The sequence below is a fragment of the Hemiscyllium ocellatum genome, chromosome 23, assembly GCF_020745735.1.
Source record: "Hemiscyllium ocellatum isolate sHemOce1 chromosome 23, sHemOce1.pat.X.cur, whole genome shotgun sequence".
Classification (NCBI taxonomy): domain Eukaryota; kingdom Metazoa; phylum Chordata; class Chondrichthyes; order Orectolobiformes; family Hemiscylliidae; genus Hemiscyllium; species Hemiscyllium ocellatum.
Window position 1 is genome coordinate 38,246,755 of NC_083423.1, and position 17,346 is coordinate 38,264,100.

Sequence of the window (17,346 nt, forward strand, 5' to 3'; positions counted from 1 at the left end):
TTCATAAATATCACATATTGGAGAACAGGACAAACAAAATCATCCTGTTAGTACTGTGGATTTTGTAGCTCTTAATTGTAGATAACTAGAAATTAAAATATTACACAGACCATCTAAAACATTATACTGTCCACTATTTTAACATAGGTTTAAAACCAGCTGGTTTAATACCAATTAAATGTTTCCAGCAAGCAAGTGGACTGATTTATAATGAGTATTAATCAACTAATATTTGTAGGAATAATCAATTTATGCATTCTACCAAATGTGAAAATTATTTGGAACCGTTTTACAAAGAAAATTTCAGTAACAGCTGATCATGAAACTTGATCTGGATCCTAAATTGATTATAGTATATGCTAACTTTGACTTAACTGAAAAAAGTTGTTAGCAAGTTTAAAATTAGTAAAACTTAAGCTTCATAAACTCACTGTTTTCAGAATGATTTAAAACAACCAAAAAAATCAATTTCACATAACTCAAAAAGTCAATATTCTTTAATTAGAACATTTAAAAAATAATCCATGACAGTAAATTCAATACAAAATCAGAGTAGAACCAAACTTGAAGCCTCTGGAAGGAATGAACTTAACCAGCTTGTCCTTTTATTTTAATTGCATTAAAAAGTGAAAAATCTGACACCACTTCCCCAAATTTTTAACACAGAAAATGAAGTCGTAAAATGATTTTCAGCTGTCAATCTCGCTGTGTACAACATACATCAATGTGGGATTTACCCAACTAATAGTTCACCAGAGAAACCTCCAAGTGATTAACACTCTTAATTGTCTCAAGCACAAATGGGATACAAACATATCTGTGAAATATTAATCCATATTTTAAAACACATACTTAACTTCTCCAAAGGTGACCCACATGCTTCTATCAGCATGCGAACTATTGTTTTCCGGTGTACTTAATAAAACAGAGCACAAACTGCTTTTACTGGAGTTTAGTCAGTCTGTTTAGTATTCAAAGAAAACTCTAATCTCTAGTTTTATTCAAGACTTAACTTTGTTTTACTTCTACCTTCATTTTTTCAGAATTCCTGTTTCTAGTCACATTCTCTATCCATCATTTCAAGACTTCAAGTTATTTATGCTTGCGATTTTCTTATCTCGAATGAAAATAAATTCAGCTCAAAATTTTCATTAGAGACTTTATGACTTTAAGCCCTAGAATAAGACTGAATTATGTGCTTTGAAGTCTCTCCAATGTCATTTGGAAGTTGGTGCACTCAGAATTGTATACAATGTTGTAAAATACATCTTAACAATAGGTCACACAGGTTTAAAACTGTTTTACATGCATCAACATACCTATTGATAACATCACAGATTGACTGAATCCTTTCAAATTGTGACTGAAAAGGCATATTCTTATCTTTTCAATGTTATGAGCTAAGGAGCTCATGAGCAATAAATCAAATATAAAACTAGACATAACTTATTACAAATGCATATTGGTTATCATGCTTAGGTGGATTATATTGCTATGAAGTTCAAAATTACATGAAAGAGATATAGTTCTTGTTAGCTGTCTTGCAATAGTTTTTATTTATAGCCAATTTGTTTTTTGCTTTTACAAAGCCTTCTTGGAAAAATAGCACCCAATTAGGTGGCTTAGGCTCCAGAATTAGACTATAAAACAACAATCAGAATTCAGTTAAGAATACATTGTTCAGTTGGATCTCGATGCTTCTAAAAAAATCAGACCCATGGCATTCTATTTTATGGGTAAACTAGATATAAAAACCAAACCAAACAGATCCCATTTAACTAGTCACATCATTAATGCTTTAAACCTTACCATAACTATTGCAAACAAAAATCTGATAACAAAAAACTCCCAAATTAACAATTGTTACCAAAATATTTCCTCGACATTTATTGCATTTTTCCCTGCTGTATGATTAAAATACTATTTAAGACTGAAAGGTAACTAAAAATACCACTAACAATCAAATTATTGGATAATGAAGCATATTATCAGAAGCTAACAATCAGAAGCTATCAAATATAAAGTTTTTACAATACAATAATTCATTTTCATCATACCCAGCAATGTTCTATGCTGTGCTTTGAATTCAGTTCAGATAGCTATTTTTAAAAAAGTCTGAATTGTGAACAATTCACTGAACATTCTGCACAGAAAAGCATTTGGCTTTGGAATTCTTTGTATAAAATCAAAATCCTGTGCTTGGATTTTAGAGAGATTGCCGGATCTCCCGTAAGTCAGGAACCTGGAAATTGTGATGGGACAACAGTTGCAACCTTCCAGCAAATGGTCAGTTAAGAAGCTCCATCTAATTATGGAGAGCAGGATGACTAAAGAAACAAAGTGAAATCAGAAGACCTGCAGTGATTTCTGGCTTGCAGGCCCACTGAGATAAGTGAGTGCTACCAATGCAGGTAGGAAACTGAATAATTGAAAAAAAAGTGCAAAACAATAAAAGTGTGGCCACGTTTTTCAGGCCATCATTGTCAAAGGTGGCCTTTCCACAGGTCAGGCACTGTCTTCTTGAACCTGGCTCAATAGCGAGTTGGAGAGGGGAAAATAAAAGGAGGCCACACTGAGCCCTCCCCTCGTCAGGAGGCCACTTCTATTCACCAGCCAGTTCTTTGACCTCTACCGGGGGCTTGACTGCTGTCGGGAAAATCCTGCCAGCTTCACCAATTTGCTGCCCAGTGGTATTTAACTGGCTCCAGGTGTTTAGCCACTGCAGTTAGTGCCAATCAGACCTTTCAATTGACATTAGAGGCAGAATCACGCCAGTGAGCCAGAATCACGCCAGTGAGCCAAATCCATTTCTGTAAGGCTTAGAACATTCTTAGTGTATATAACATAAGCTGGTAACACAGAGATGATAAAGCTTTTAGACGGTAGCATTCTATGCCTAGTGAGAATTCACTGGTTAACTATCACATTTAAGGGTAATATGGTTCTTGTTGATTCAGTGCTCCCGGAGGGGTTGACTTTGGTACGTGTAGCCTAAAAGGATCTGCTACTCCAGGTAATGATAGCAGGTGCCCACGATACTGTAGGAAACACGGAAGTGTTTGGCTACCACAGAAAATCTATTTTTGCAGTATTATGTTGAAAACGCTTTCGAAAATGAATGAATCATGCAATCAGAAGGAAACTGAATTTGTTGCTGCATGTTACACACCAATTTGACCTGTACGACAATGACAGCAGCTTTCTTTAGGCTACCCTACAGTGCAGCATCATTTCTTGTTTGTTAATAATATCATACCTTTAGTACCTATACAAAATGATGTCCAGTATATCGAGAAACCATGAATAGCTAATACCCAGACAAATATAAAAATTATCGTCACCATTACAGGAATAAGTCATTTTTTCCATACATGTACATAAAAATAAATTCTGAGAACAATATAGATTTTACTAAAAATCACTCATGTTCTAATTGCATAATAGTATGAAAGACAGCACTGAATCTGTATTAAATAATCATGTATGGATGGCCAGGAAATCTGCACTGTTTCGGGACATCTGGATATATATTCTTTAATAGCTGAATCCACGGTGACCCTGTGAAGAAATATTTGGAATAGAGTATTACAACTCTATCTCAGGACAGTAAATTGAAATGCAACCGCCAAAAGAAAAGACAAACATTAAAATTGGATAACAATTAAAACTTTAAATGTAATTCACAACAACCATTAATGGCTACAAACAGATTTTCTAGAACACCTATCTTTAAGCCACGAGGCAAAATGTAGCTAATTGTGACTCTAGTTCTTTTTTAAAAAAAAAGGGGCATGGCATAGCAATTGTGATTTTGGGTCATACTGACACTGCGTAAGCTTGAGTACCTTCATCCTTTTGTGCACTTTGTGACCTTTGTTAAGAATAATTTGCATGAATATGATTTTTGACCATTGAATGTGCTCTATTTCCTTGGTTACTACTCATTGGTTCTGCTAAACTAGCATGGAAAAGGAGTGCAAACAATGAACTTCAACAGCAGCTCTACCTACAAAAATAACTGCTGTAAGCCAGGAAGAGGAAGACCAACCAATTAAAGCAATTTTATCTAAGCATTTCATGGAACAAGGCATGTAGCTTGAAACTTCATAAACTGAGAACACAGGTCATGCAGATCTTGCTGTACTAGTCAACATGCACAGTACATTACTGAAGAAGTCAATGTACCACTTGTAACTGTTAAAGAGTTTAGAACCTGCATTCATACAGGCTTTGTTGGACAAGTTCTTACCAGAATTCCAAGCTTTGCAGAAAGCAAGCCTTTTTGAAATAACGATAGGAGATGTTTAAGTAAACTCCCACATCAAATCCATTTACTTGCATTGTGTAGAAGGGATTTTCCAATAAGGTTAGTACATATGAATTGTCATTGTGGTTACTATTAACTAGCTAGTCAGTGATTTCTGGTTAACAAAGGTTGACAACATTGAAAAGGAAGACTACCTAAGTCTATTAAACTACAAAACTCTGCTTTTGCTAAAGATCATTACAGTATTAACTATAAAATATTTGAGGAATTTAGTGAGTTCACCAATTTTATTTCTCTCAGAGACAGTGCAACACTTCCTAAGTTAGCTGCTCTTCAAATGTGATCTTAGACAGTGAACGTTAACAGACTGTAGAGGAGCTCACAGAAGTTTGAAATCAACATTTGCCTTCCCTCCAGGTAGCACTGGGTAAGCTGATGAAGCAGAAATCTTGACTCAGTTTATTGTTCAGTTATAGCTGTTGGGGTTTCAGATCTCAGATGCTGAGGCACACTAGAATCCTGCTCAAGATACTCCGTTATATCTGCAGTATTTGTTCATAAGTTGGCAAGGATTCTTTGATAATCTGAAGTGCTTAAAAAAAAACAAAAAGCGATCTCCCATCTTATTCAACAACCAGTTGAACCAAAACCAGGTTATCATTCTCTCAACATCATTTGCCCCATTATAGCTGGTTAGGTCATCCATTCTTCATGGGTGGAACCATGCAGTTGACAATGACACCTGGCTGTATTTTCCCAATTACATACAGTTAGAGTCAGACACAAGGATATGGAATCCGGAATGATTTTCCTCCTCTTAAGCTAATTGTTAAGAAATGCCACCTTTGCCGAGATCAGCAAACGAAAATCATAGCTGAAAGAATCTAATAAGGAACCTCTATGTGGATGTTACATTTTGTCATTATAAACTGAGGTTTTCAGGAACAGAGAACTCGGCAAAGTTTTCAGAACTCAGTATGGCAAATACAAATAGGATCTTCAGCACTTAAAATGTATACCACTGTTCATATGATGGATTTTTGAAACAAAATGCAGGAAGAGAAGTCACCAAGAGAAGCTACAACATCGTAAACAGCCATCTGGGTTAAGAACTGATAGTAAATGAAGCATGGTTTTTCTTATACTTTACCCAAATGATAACAAAGATACTGCTCCTGCCTTCAACCGCCCATGAATTGACTTTATGGGTGAGTGCCAGTGTAAACATTGGCTGTTGTAATCCTCAGTTCTTGCAAAACACATGTTTAATTGGATTCAAATTGTTTTGCCTAAATGGGTTTAATGTGTCTGTCAGGTCAATCTAACCTTTCCAAGTTCAAGAAATAGAAAAAGGATACCAGGCATAATTTTCTGACAGTGCATTCCAGTCGGAAGCATTGCAGCCAAGAGACAAAATGGATAGCCATGTACAGCATACCTGTATATATCACTTTAAATTATCAGAAAATTAAGCTTCACATGACTTAACTTCCAACTTGCATTCTCTGACAGGAACACAAAATTGGAAAGTGACCACTATTTATCCTGACAATTCTAAAACAGTGGGTAATGGGTATTATGAATATTCTCATCGCAACTACAATGCTAGAGATTGTGAAAGCTAGCACAATAATGATTTTTGCTGTTTATTTTCCCCAAGTGTTTTCTTGAAAACTTACTGTTGGCCTTTTGTTTCCCTGCTGCTCTCTCTCCTCCTCTTGCCTTTCTCTGAACAAAATTAAATCCAAAATCCCACTCTTCCTTTCAGTCAAAATTGACCTTTATTCTGTTATTAACACCTGGATTTGAACCAGAACTCTTACTCCCCTTGTTCTATGCCACCAAAGCTCTCTATCGCCCTTCTATTCTTACCATTCCCTGAGTTACCTTTCAGTTTCACATGCCTGAACCCCACTTTTTTTTTTAATTATTGGTAGCAAAAACAAAAATCAGATTTCTACGTCTCTTCAGTATCAAAGAGTCGCATTAGACTCAAAACATTAACTCTGGAACAGGTTTTCTGAAGAATGGAAATCTCAAGGGACAAAGACTCGTATTTAAAAAGAAAGAAGAGCTCTGCAAGTCTAATGTGGCACAGAACTGTCAAGAGGAAGACAAACCACATCCTGTTCTCACAGCAGTCAGCCACCACATTCTGAAATTTGGAAAAAAAATCCTGCTTGACACTTTGACAGCTGCAGTTGAGGGGAAGTTCTGTTAAGAATCTCTAAGTCAAGTGTAATATTAGCGTGTCAGTGTGCCAGGTAAGTAGGGCACCAGCTGGGAAAGGGTAAAATGCCAGGAGTAGGACAGCAGATTGGTCAGAGGTAGGGTGCCAACTAGGAGGGAATAATGTGCCAGGGATAGAATGCCAGATATGTAAGGGGCAGTGTGGCATGTAAGTAGGGGGCCAGGTTGGTATAAGTCCAAGTAATAAAAAGGGGTGGGCGCTGGGTGTAAGGTGATAAGAGAAATGATGCGGTGTTCAGGCTAAGCCAGGGTGGCTGGGTGCCAGTTGCTTAAGTTCAGTGAGAGTGAGGGCAGAAAATGGGAATATCAAGTTGGGTCCAGCTGATTTGAATTGGGTCAGGTCAGGCCAGAAGGGAGGGGTCATGGCCAACAATGGGAATGGTCTAGTATAGTAGCAAGGCATCAGTTTGGTCAACCAAGGTCCAATCAGGGGTGTTGGTGTTGCTAGTGGTGGTGGCCTACCCACATGTTTGAACTGGGTCCAAAGGCAAGGGTTGAGGCAAGGTCTTGGGAACTGGTAGAAGGCATGGGAGCAGTGTAATCGACATGAGTTACACTGCGTACTTAATAGTCTAACCTTTTGCCGATCAACTATTTTACTTAATTTCATTAAAAACCTCCAAATTCCCCGATTTAAAACTGAGACTTTTGAAGGCTTCCACATATAGTGGGAATCTTTTGGAGTCTGCTATGAAGGTGATTCGACAGAATCCTCATGCGCAACTCCCATCCAGGGATTAAAAACCATCTCGCCAGTGGAACATCCAAGCCATTATTTCTTTCTCCACAGATGCCGCAAGATCTTCTTCGTTCATTCCTTCACTTTTCCTCCCCTCGTTTCCAATCTCTTTTTCTCTTCTACTCATTGGCTTTTAAATCTGTTTTAAATCTTCCTTCTGCGTCTAAAATTGTTGTCTCATACCACCTCTTTCTCACATTTAGAATTACAATGCACTATGTATAATCCAGATAACAGCATCTGGCTTATTTTTCCCATAGCAAAGGGAATTGCTCGGACTATTGTTCTATTATTTTAGTAGATCATTGCTGCTCTGCACTTCCACTTTAATTTATCCACGTTTACACTGTTTTCCTCACTGATGTAGTCAACCAAACTCCAGAGACATTAGTCTCAGTTTTTAGAATTCCAATTGAACTTGCAATCACATGTATATATGTCTGTGTATGTTGTCTTATGTGTACTACACTTTAACTGACCTGTGGCCAAATTTGTTTGTAGGTCACAATATTTTAATCTATTTGTTCAATACAAGTTAGTTACAAAGTAACAAAATGTAGCTTATTGCATACAGAGGCTAGACTACATATTGCAAAATGACTTCCAGTATATTCTGTACAATTTGTGATCATTGCTGCCCTTTATAATAAGCAACTATGTTTGCAGTTTCTCAATAAACTGATGCATTTACTTTTGCAACTTAGATGCCAGCAAAATGAGGGATAGGAAAGGCTAATCATTCTATCAAAGGAAATTGTGCTCCAGGGAATGAAGAGGCAACTCAGTTTTAGGCTACTATTAATAAGATATTTTAAAACCAAGCATTTACCTGATTTTGATCTTCCAATTCTTCCACATCATCTTCCTGATCTGACAATGGAATTGGTTCTTTGGATTCTTGCATAAGTGATATCTAAATAATCAGATTAGTAAATGTTACTGTTATGAAGCAGAAAAGGGGTAGTAAGTGCAGATACCAAAGGCAGAAAGATGGTTTATTATATCTGACAGAAAATGAGATGTCTAATTTTAACACAACATTTAGTATTTTGTATCTTTGTCCTAAACTACACTAAACATAGCCAAGATATTTTTCTGAAGCACAATGAATAGAATGTTCAGCAACTAACAAGGTCATATAGATTACAATTAATGACAGCACTCAGTGTCAGATCTATATCTACAGTATTATTGAGACTTTGTTATACTTTAGGCGTGCACAGTATCATTTAAGCATTTCTGCGACAAGAGAGAATGCAAGCCTGTTTCAAGTACCTCCCAGTACCACCATTACATTCTTACAAACTGTTTCAGCCAAATGCAAGGCGTTGGGTGGGGGAGGGAATTCTTTCCATTTGCTGAGGAAGTTTGAGCTCTGGATGGGGCTCCTGGTTAAAATCATAAGTGACACAAGTTACGAATTATAAAATGGTACAAGGAAATTTCTATAAAACTGTTGATTATTTGTCCAATAATATTATTTTGTTTATTTATTTCCATGTTTGATACACCCGAGTTAGCACACATACTTTTGAATCATAATCAGTTGTATTTTAGCCCCAAAAATTGATTTGTTGTTCATTAAATTGCCATTACATAGTACCTTTTTGGGTTTTTTTTTTAAAGTATTCATTCCTTTCTTTATAAGTGTCCCATCTGTCACTATTCTACTATTACAGAAGGTCATAGGGAGAATCTTACAATTGTCAGTTCTAACAGACATTCTCCATTACATTTCATTCTTTCCTCCATAATCTAAAAGTTTGCATCTGAATGTCTCCGCTTTGCACAATTTGGTCCAAACATAGTGAATCTAAAAAGCATAACAAGAAAAACACTGCAAAATTCCAGTTCAATATGCAATTTCTGCTCCTCTAACAAACGAACTCTTCATTGCTTCCATTTAAATAGATACTCACTGAATAGTAAGGGAGTGTTACTTCATGAAGTGAAAATAGTCAGCATCAACTGCTGCAACACTATAGAAGAGGATGAAGAGATGGGTTTGATCTATAGGAAGTACCCAAACAGAATTTGCAAGTAAACAGTCTGTGATCCCCGACACCTTCTATGGATTTCCTACAAGATTTCCTATCAATTGGACCAGAAAACAACTAACGATGCAATTTTTTCCCACCTTCTCAAAAATAGGATCTTCTATGTCTTTATACATAGTCTGAGTATGTATGTAAACAACAGCATCATGAACTGTGAGGTACAGGATGTCCTTTTTAACATGGTCATCAAAAAATCCACAACTCTCCATTTTCTTCACAACGTGGTCTGAAATTTAGAATAATTTTAAAAATATTAAAATCACAGATTCAATTTTAATCATAATACTTTCTCAGTTGAGGAATTATCTTATTACACAACTTACTGGTAACCGTACAAATATCAGAAAATTATCTACGGATTACTAATATTACAACTTGGGAGGGCGACATAAATAGAGAGTATTAACCATAAAAACTACCAGCAAATCTTGTGAGATGATTGCTGCTCTGGAGCACAGTAATATACTTACCTGACTCAACCAATTTCAGGTAATTGTGGTTGCTGTTGATGCCGAGGTCTTAACGCTGTATAATTGCTTCTATGCGTTAGGGTCCAGTTGAATGACAGACTCTCTTTCTCTTTAAAGTAAAAATCCTACTTTTTTTTTAAATTCTAAGGAAGCTGACAAATGTGGTTGTTCAATTCATTTGTGGAATGTGGGTGAAGCTGGCAATGCCAGCTGTGTAGCCCATCCACAAGTACCCACATATTGAGGGACTTGCTAGACCATTTCAAAGCACATAGCCGTGGGTCTGGAATCACACTCAGGCCAGACCAGGTGAAGGTGGCTGATTCTCTCCTATAAATAAAATGACATTAGGGAAACAAAACGGGTGTTGACCACAAAATCACAACTGTTATGGTGCAGAAGGAGGCTGTCTGACAAACTGTGTCTAAGTATTTTGACTTTGTGCCAATCTCCTGTCTTTTCCCCATAAAGCTGCATATTGTTTTATGATACCAGTCATAGTGACCAAATTCGAGATGTGTTGGTTGAATGTAAGTTCTAGTGGTACTCAGTGGATTTGGCCCCGAACCATAATCCGTTTTTTTTAGGTTAGAATCAGTCTCACACAGGGCACCTCACACCTTCAATGCATTATCTGGGCTAACATGGCACCAAATCTTAAAGATTACTTGAGAATGTAACTTTAAAAATGTTCTGCAATTTACACATGAAAGAACTGAAACCAACATGTTCATTCTAAAAGATGAAAGATTTAACAAACAATCCAGGTCTTTTTCAATATATAATTTCAGTTACATCACACTGTAGACTTTTGCTATAAATTCTGTCTTACGATCTTATACTCCACAGTCATCTGATGAAGAAGCAGTGCTCCCAAATAAACCTGTTGGACTATAACCTGATGATGTGATTTTTAACTTTGTAAACACAAAGTTGATTGCAACGATATTCCACCCCTCCAATTCTCTTACTAAGTAGTCAGCTCTCTGAAGGGCAAAATCAAATGCAGACATATGGAAACAAACCTCAGCATATTTGCTTCTCCACTTCAAAAAAGTTAGTATATCCCTTCCTGAAAAAAAAAGGTCAGTATCCTCCAAACCTGCAACCTCCAACTTGTTGAACAAAAGCAACAGACAGTTGGGAATATCACCATCTGCAAGTTTATCTCCAGTTCACTTGCCAGCCCGACTTGGAGAGATATTGCTGCTATTTCACGATCAGTGGATCGAAATCCTGGAAACTCCTCCTTCACAAACCCATGCCAAATGAGATAAAGTTATCTTCTTCAACAATATAGCTCAAGGGCTTGAAAATGTTGGCCTTGCTAGTTGCACTCTCATCCCATAAATAGAATAATAAAAAAAAAACTCCCTGCTGTTCCTGATTCTCTCAGAAATTATGCTTCCATTGGTGGTGAGTGTGCTTTGCATTTAATGTATTCATGTGTTAGCCTCAACAGGCTATCCAACTGTGCAGGATCTCAGTTGTGTACAGTACAAACCTCAGTATCTACATAGACACTTTCTGGATTGGTTTTCCATTTAGGGCTGGTATTCTCAATTTGCATCTTCAATTTCCATTTAGTGCTATCGTGTGTTACTTCGCTTCATTGTGCATTGTCATTGTGTGAAATGACAACTGAAAAGCAGTGCACTGTGACATCAGGTGCCATGATCTGATTGACACCATTTTGAAGGAAGTTGAACCACAGGTGTTAATTCAAGCTTGAAGGAATGACAAGTGTAATTTTAGAACTAAAGCAAAATTATCAAAGAGAATGCAATCCAACTGGTTTATTTTGCAGACAAGTTGAATCCTGAACTGCTCACTCCATTACACAAAAAGACAATTCCTGACTGTGAGCTGGTTTTATTCTGATGCCTGGGGTGAGGGGATGGAAGGGAGGAGTGAGAGAGAGACAGACAGACAGAAAGAAATACAGAGACACTTACCGAGAGCGAGCGAGCGAGAGCGCGAGACACAGAGACACAGACAGAAACAGAGGCACTTTAATCACTTAAAGCCACTTCCACTGAAGCATCTTTAGGCATATCCTTGAACATTCTGAAGTCTCTACTGACTCTAGTAAACAACCAAACTGTGAGATAACTCAGTCAGAAGGCACTACAATACATGAGAGCAATTCTGTGCAGAGATGTTAAGGTGGCAGAAGAAGAGCAAACACCTCCAAACAACTCGCTGAATAGAACAGACCATTCAAGCAACACCTGCTCCACACGTGGCAAAGTCTACCATTTGTGCATTGGTTCAATCAGCCACATCAGACCCTGCAAGCTGGAGCAAGAACAGGCTATCCTTGAACCAGAGGGTCTGCCTGAATAGATATCCAATTTATGCAGCATTTCTTTTATGTTTAGTCATTTGTCATTTTGCACATTATTTCAGCTAGGAATACACAGTGCTGTACATTTACTGTCTGGCAATTTGCACACTAATGTCTGAAGGAATATGTGCATTTTAACAGATTCCCATTGGAATCTCTCATTCTCATGTTGTTTAACTGAAGTCATATTTTTCAGGAAGGGAGCTACAACTTTAAGTGAGTACGGAGATCACTCATTGCATTTAGAACACAGACTGAAACCTCTCCGTTTCAGGCTTCAGATCAGCATAATTTCTTTTCTTTTTAGTTACTGGTTTAGAAAGAATAAAAGCAGCCTGATTTGAAGAGGAGATAATAGTTCATTAATTGTTGTTTTAAATACAAACTTTATTCCAAATGATGTTTCACGTTAATATTTTAAAAATTAAGAGTCAATAAAAATGAAAACTAATTACCGTCATAGGCCGTTATGTACACTTTGACACCAATTCGTTCAAACTGTTTGACAACCTGAAAGAAAAATCAGCAACATGTCAGCAGGAGTCAGTCAATCTGTGCTCCATCTAGATTTTAAATATTGCTCAGGTAAAAACCATGCATTCAACAAAGGAATACATTTGTATGAAATTGGTGAGTTCATAGCTTGGTTCCTCAATACAAGTAAACAAAACAATTAATAGTAATTAACATTTATACATTGACGAGAAATAATTCAAGGAAACTACACTTAACCTGGTTATATTAATCTAGGAGGGATGCCAAATAGTGAAAATGGAGTTGAAACTTGCAAGAAAGAACAAACCAGTGAGCCTGTAAAATTCTCTGATACAGAAAGCAGTTGAGGTCAAGATACTGAGTTAGATGTAGCTTTTAGAGTTAAAGGGATCAAAGCGTAAGCGGAGAAAGAAGTATTGAATTGAATGAACAGCCATGATCACATTGAATGGGACAGCAGATACAGAAAGGATCAAATGGCCTATTTCTATTTCCATGTTGTACAGATTAATCAAGTGGATAATCATAATAGACATAAACTTAAAGATTAATTGGGTGTAAAAGTGTGGGAAATAAGCATATACAGGGAATCTTTGTTTAAATCTCCCCTTTTAAAGTTTTCTGTTTCAAAGTGATTTCCTGTTGTTTTGTGTCTTCTCTCTTCCTTTAGCTCTCATTTTCCATTTTAACATCTCTTACTTCCTGGCATCATTTCAAGCCATCGTGCCTCCTGTGATATCACATCATCAGCAGGGCTCGCTGATTGAATTGGTGGAGTTGGTATATTTGTGACTGCACTCTTCAGTCGAAGACTATTTTTTTCTTCCATAAGAGACAGTTTTCATCAAGTATTGAAGCAAACTTTTTTTTAAAAAAACAAAATCTTTGCATTTTAAATTTCTTTGGTGTTTGCACCTGTACTACTAGTGAGGAATCTCTATGGACTTGGTTTCTGCTGTACTGTACTCCATAGTATTTTACCTGTATAGGCACAATAATTGTGAAACGTATACTGCACCTATACTGCGATTTTAAGCTTTCTTCATTTTGATTTGCAATTTATTTCAGCTAAGAAAGCATCATTGTATAAATGTATGGCACTAAGCTACAAAATCAGTTAGCTGGATGGCTGGTTTGAAAAGAAGAGCGAAGTCAACACCATGCATTCGATTCCAGCTCAAGTTACCATGAAGGACCCTCCTTCTCAACCCTCACCCTCAAAAATAGAAAAAGCATCAATTTGAGTGCACTTTTCTCAGGAAGAGGATTAATAAGAAATATTCCAGCCTCCTGCCGTGAACAATATAAGAACAGTCTCAATTAGCCAGATAGCTTATTCATGGTCTTAAGATTCAAAAATACTTTCAAAAATCCAAAAGAACATTCAAAAGATAACAATTAGCATTGTTACAATTGTAGTTGTGCCCAGCTTCAGAAGTAGAAGGTACAAGATAAAAATCAATGTTAAGGTATGCTCAAAAGGAATGCAAATCATTGAATTGAGGCTTAGCCCTGTAGCCCAATTCTAACCCACAATTCTTTCTAAATGACTCATCAATGTGAACACTGGATCTCTGAATAAACATCCAACTGGCCACCCTTCCAGGTGAGCATCATTTACACAGCATATATTGAAAAATTATTCCTTAAATATCTTTCATTAAAAACTCCATATTTGAAAGAGATCAGGAGGCAATCAATAAATCTACTAGAAAATGCAGTGATACATCAATAATGTAATTCACCAGCCGTTTCTAAAACCATAATAGAACACCATAGTTTAAAAAAAAGTCAAACACCGAATCTGAACCAAAACTAAAATACATTGGAAATGTGAGATTCCGAGGGAGAAAAGTTTAAATATTTTGGGAAGCACTTTTTAAGTTACTGGGTATTATGAAAAACCAAGCATTTTCAGTTTTCACTTCTGTATCAATAACAAATATTTACTCACCATTTTCATGATTCTGACTCCCACAAGATCAATAAATGATACTGCACTAAAATCAAAAATAAGGCTGTGAATGGTAACTTTGGGAACCAGGATTTTGACAGGGAGATCTGAATTCCAATCAACTTTAATTTCCACTTCTTTTGAAGGGACATCCTGTTGTAATTCTTCTTGATATTCCTCATCATCTTCAAATGCTTCATTAGAAACACTTCCATCAGTTACAACACCATCCTAAAGAAAGATAAGCAAATTTTAAAACACTTCTGGACAACCAATTAAATTCAACAAGTTATAAAAAGTGGAAAAAAAATCAATTTTAAACTGCGAGATCAACAACATGGGCACATTTTTATTCAGCCATAACTCTCATTCCTCACTTGTATACAGGCTATCTAAAACAGATGCTCATGATCACAAACAAAGCAAAAACAAAATGCAGAAGATCTTGTTCAATGTGAAGATGTTCATCATTTGTGGAGTTAAGTAGGTTTCTGGTGGGTGTGATTATTGATCAGCATGGGGAAGATTCTGGTGCAAATAGGACAAGAAACAATTTTCAACAAATTTCCTCTGCTGTATTTTATCTACATTTTTTGTCACATACTAACTGTTTCAAAGGCACTAACACAGTTTTTAAAAAAGAAAAAAAACTAGAAAGTCTCAGGATGTCACACAGAATTTGTGAAGAGAAAGACAGTTGACATTTCAAGTCGATGACATGTCATCAAAATGGAAGGTTATCAATGTGAAATTTGACTGTTTGCCTGACATGCTGGCCTTTTCTAGCTATTTTCATTCTTACTTCAGATTTCCGGTATCTGCAGGATTTTTCATCGCATTTTTCTTTATTTGGTTGTGCTTGCGCAAAGTTCCTGAGTGAGCTACTCCCAGAGCTCGAAAGGTGATGTCAAAACTCCTGGGTGAAGCCTTTAGATTATCCTTTTAGGTTTAGTTTGTTTCCATAGTGATTCAAACTCACTATCAAATATTCACTTTAGTGATTGAGTGAGAGACAGTCTGGCTGCAAGACCAGCTGGGCGGCACGGTGGCACAGTGGTTAGCACTGCTGCCTCACAGCGCCTGTAGACCCGGGTTCAATTCCCGACTCAGGCGACTGACTGTGTGGAGTTTGCACGTTCTCCCCGTGTCTGCGTGGGTTTCCTCCGGGTGCTCCGGTTTCCTCCCACAGTCACAAAGATGTGCGTGTCAGGTGAATTGGCCAAGCTAAATTGCCCGTAGTGTTAGGTAAGGGGTAAATGTAGGGGTATGGGTGGGTTGCGCTTCGGCGGGTCGGTGTGGACTTGTTGGGCCGAAGGGCCTGTTTCCACACTGTAAGTCTAATCTAAAAAAAATCTAATCTGAGTATGTGACTGTCTCAATATGGTGCAGATGCTGGGCATGCCAGCTCAGGTGAGCATCTGTGTCTTGCCTTCTGGTCTTCTGAAGACAGCTTAAGTGAAAGTGGTTAAGCTTCTTAATAGGACATTGGTGCACAGCCCAAGTTTTGCATGTGTAGAGCAGGGTGAGCAAAACTATGAATTTTCAGTGTGAGGTTAGGCATTGCTACTCCTCATCCTTTTCAGACTGAATCAAAGTCTGTCTATCACTTGCTCTGATAGTTCTTGCATATATCATATTGTCAATATGGGTAGGACAAGAACTGGTGAATGAAAAACAGTTAGCAATGTGTTTGACAAGGCCATCAAAAATGAGGCCAGCAACGGCTATTGTGTACAAACCAGTATTTGCCTATTCAGGGAAAGAGGAAGATGAAACAAGTGGAAAGGCCAGTATTTGTACAGTGGAGGGGACATGTTGTACATAAAGCAGGTGGTCAGTATGTTGCCATGAAGAGATCAGCAAGCAAAGAAGAACTTTTCAGGCTATTCTCTGGGTCTGTGGATTGAAAGAAGCAAAAATGGCCCTTAGAGTGTTATGCTCCTAGATTAGATTACCTACAGTGTGCAAACAAGGCTCTTTGGCCCAACAAGTCCACACCGACCCTCTAAAGAGTAACCCACCCAGACCCCTTTCCTCTGACTAATGTACCTAACACTATGGGCAATTTAGCATGGCCAATTCACCTGACCTGCACATCCTTGGACTGTGGGAGGAAACCAGAGCACCCGGAGGAAATTCACACCGACGCAGGGAGAATGTGCAAACATCACACAGGCAATCGCCCAAGGCTGGAATCGAACCTGGGTCCCTGGTGCTGTGAGGCAGCAGTGCTAACAACTGAGCATGTGGGAGTTTAGGAAGAGTTTACATGTTACTGAGGATTTCATCTGCAATAAATGCCATTGGTTGTGAATGCTATCAGATCAAATGGATCGGTTGGAGAGACAGTTAATGGCAATGAGGAATATACAAGAACAAAAGGGTGTGATGGATGGCAGCAATAGGAAGGGAGAAAAGTCAAAGATGGGTTAACTCTGGGAAAGCAGAGATGGACAGGACTGGCAGCTTAATGTTCCAGGATACAAATGCTTCATGAAGAAAGGGAGGCAAGAGAAGAGGGGAAGTGGCGTTTTTGATAAGAGATAGCATTACAGCTGAGGGAGGATATTCCTGGAAATACATCCAGGGAAGATATTTGGGTGGAATGAGAAATAAGAAAGGGATTATCATTTATTGGGATTGTATTATAGACCCTCTAAGAGTCAGAGGGAAACTGAGAAACAAATTTGTTCAGAGATCTCAGCTATCTGTAAGAATAATAGGGTGGTTATGATAGGGGACTTTAACTTTCCAAACATAGACTCGG

General features: G+C 37.6%; 1 protein-coding gene across 4 annotated transcripts in view; it reads right to left on the reverse strand.

Annotated features, from left to right (window-relative positions):
• Positions 1–482: 482 nt before the first annotated feature.
• slc26a4 (solute carrier family 26 member 4) overlaps positions 483–17,346 on the reverse strand; it is a 64,401-nt gene continuing 47,537 nt past the window's right edge. For all 4 annotated transcript variants that reach the window (XM_060842889.1, XM_060842892.1, XM_060842891.1 and 1 more), the window contains 5 exons: positions 14,580–14,810; positions 12,586–12,640; positions 9,394–9,539; positions 8,086–8,169; positions 483–3,558 (listed from right to left, as the gene is read on the reverse strand). In XM_060842889.1, coding sequence (XP_060698872.1) covers positions 3,535–3,558; positions 8,086–8,169; positions 9,394–9,539; positions 12,586–12,640; positions 14,580–14,810 — 540 coding nt within the window. In that variant the 3' untranslated portion in view covers positions 483–3,534. The remainder of the gene's footprint in view (positions 3,559–8,085; positions 8,170–9,393; positions 9,540–12,585; positions 12,641–14,579; positions 14,811–17,346) is intronic.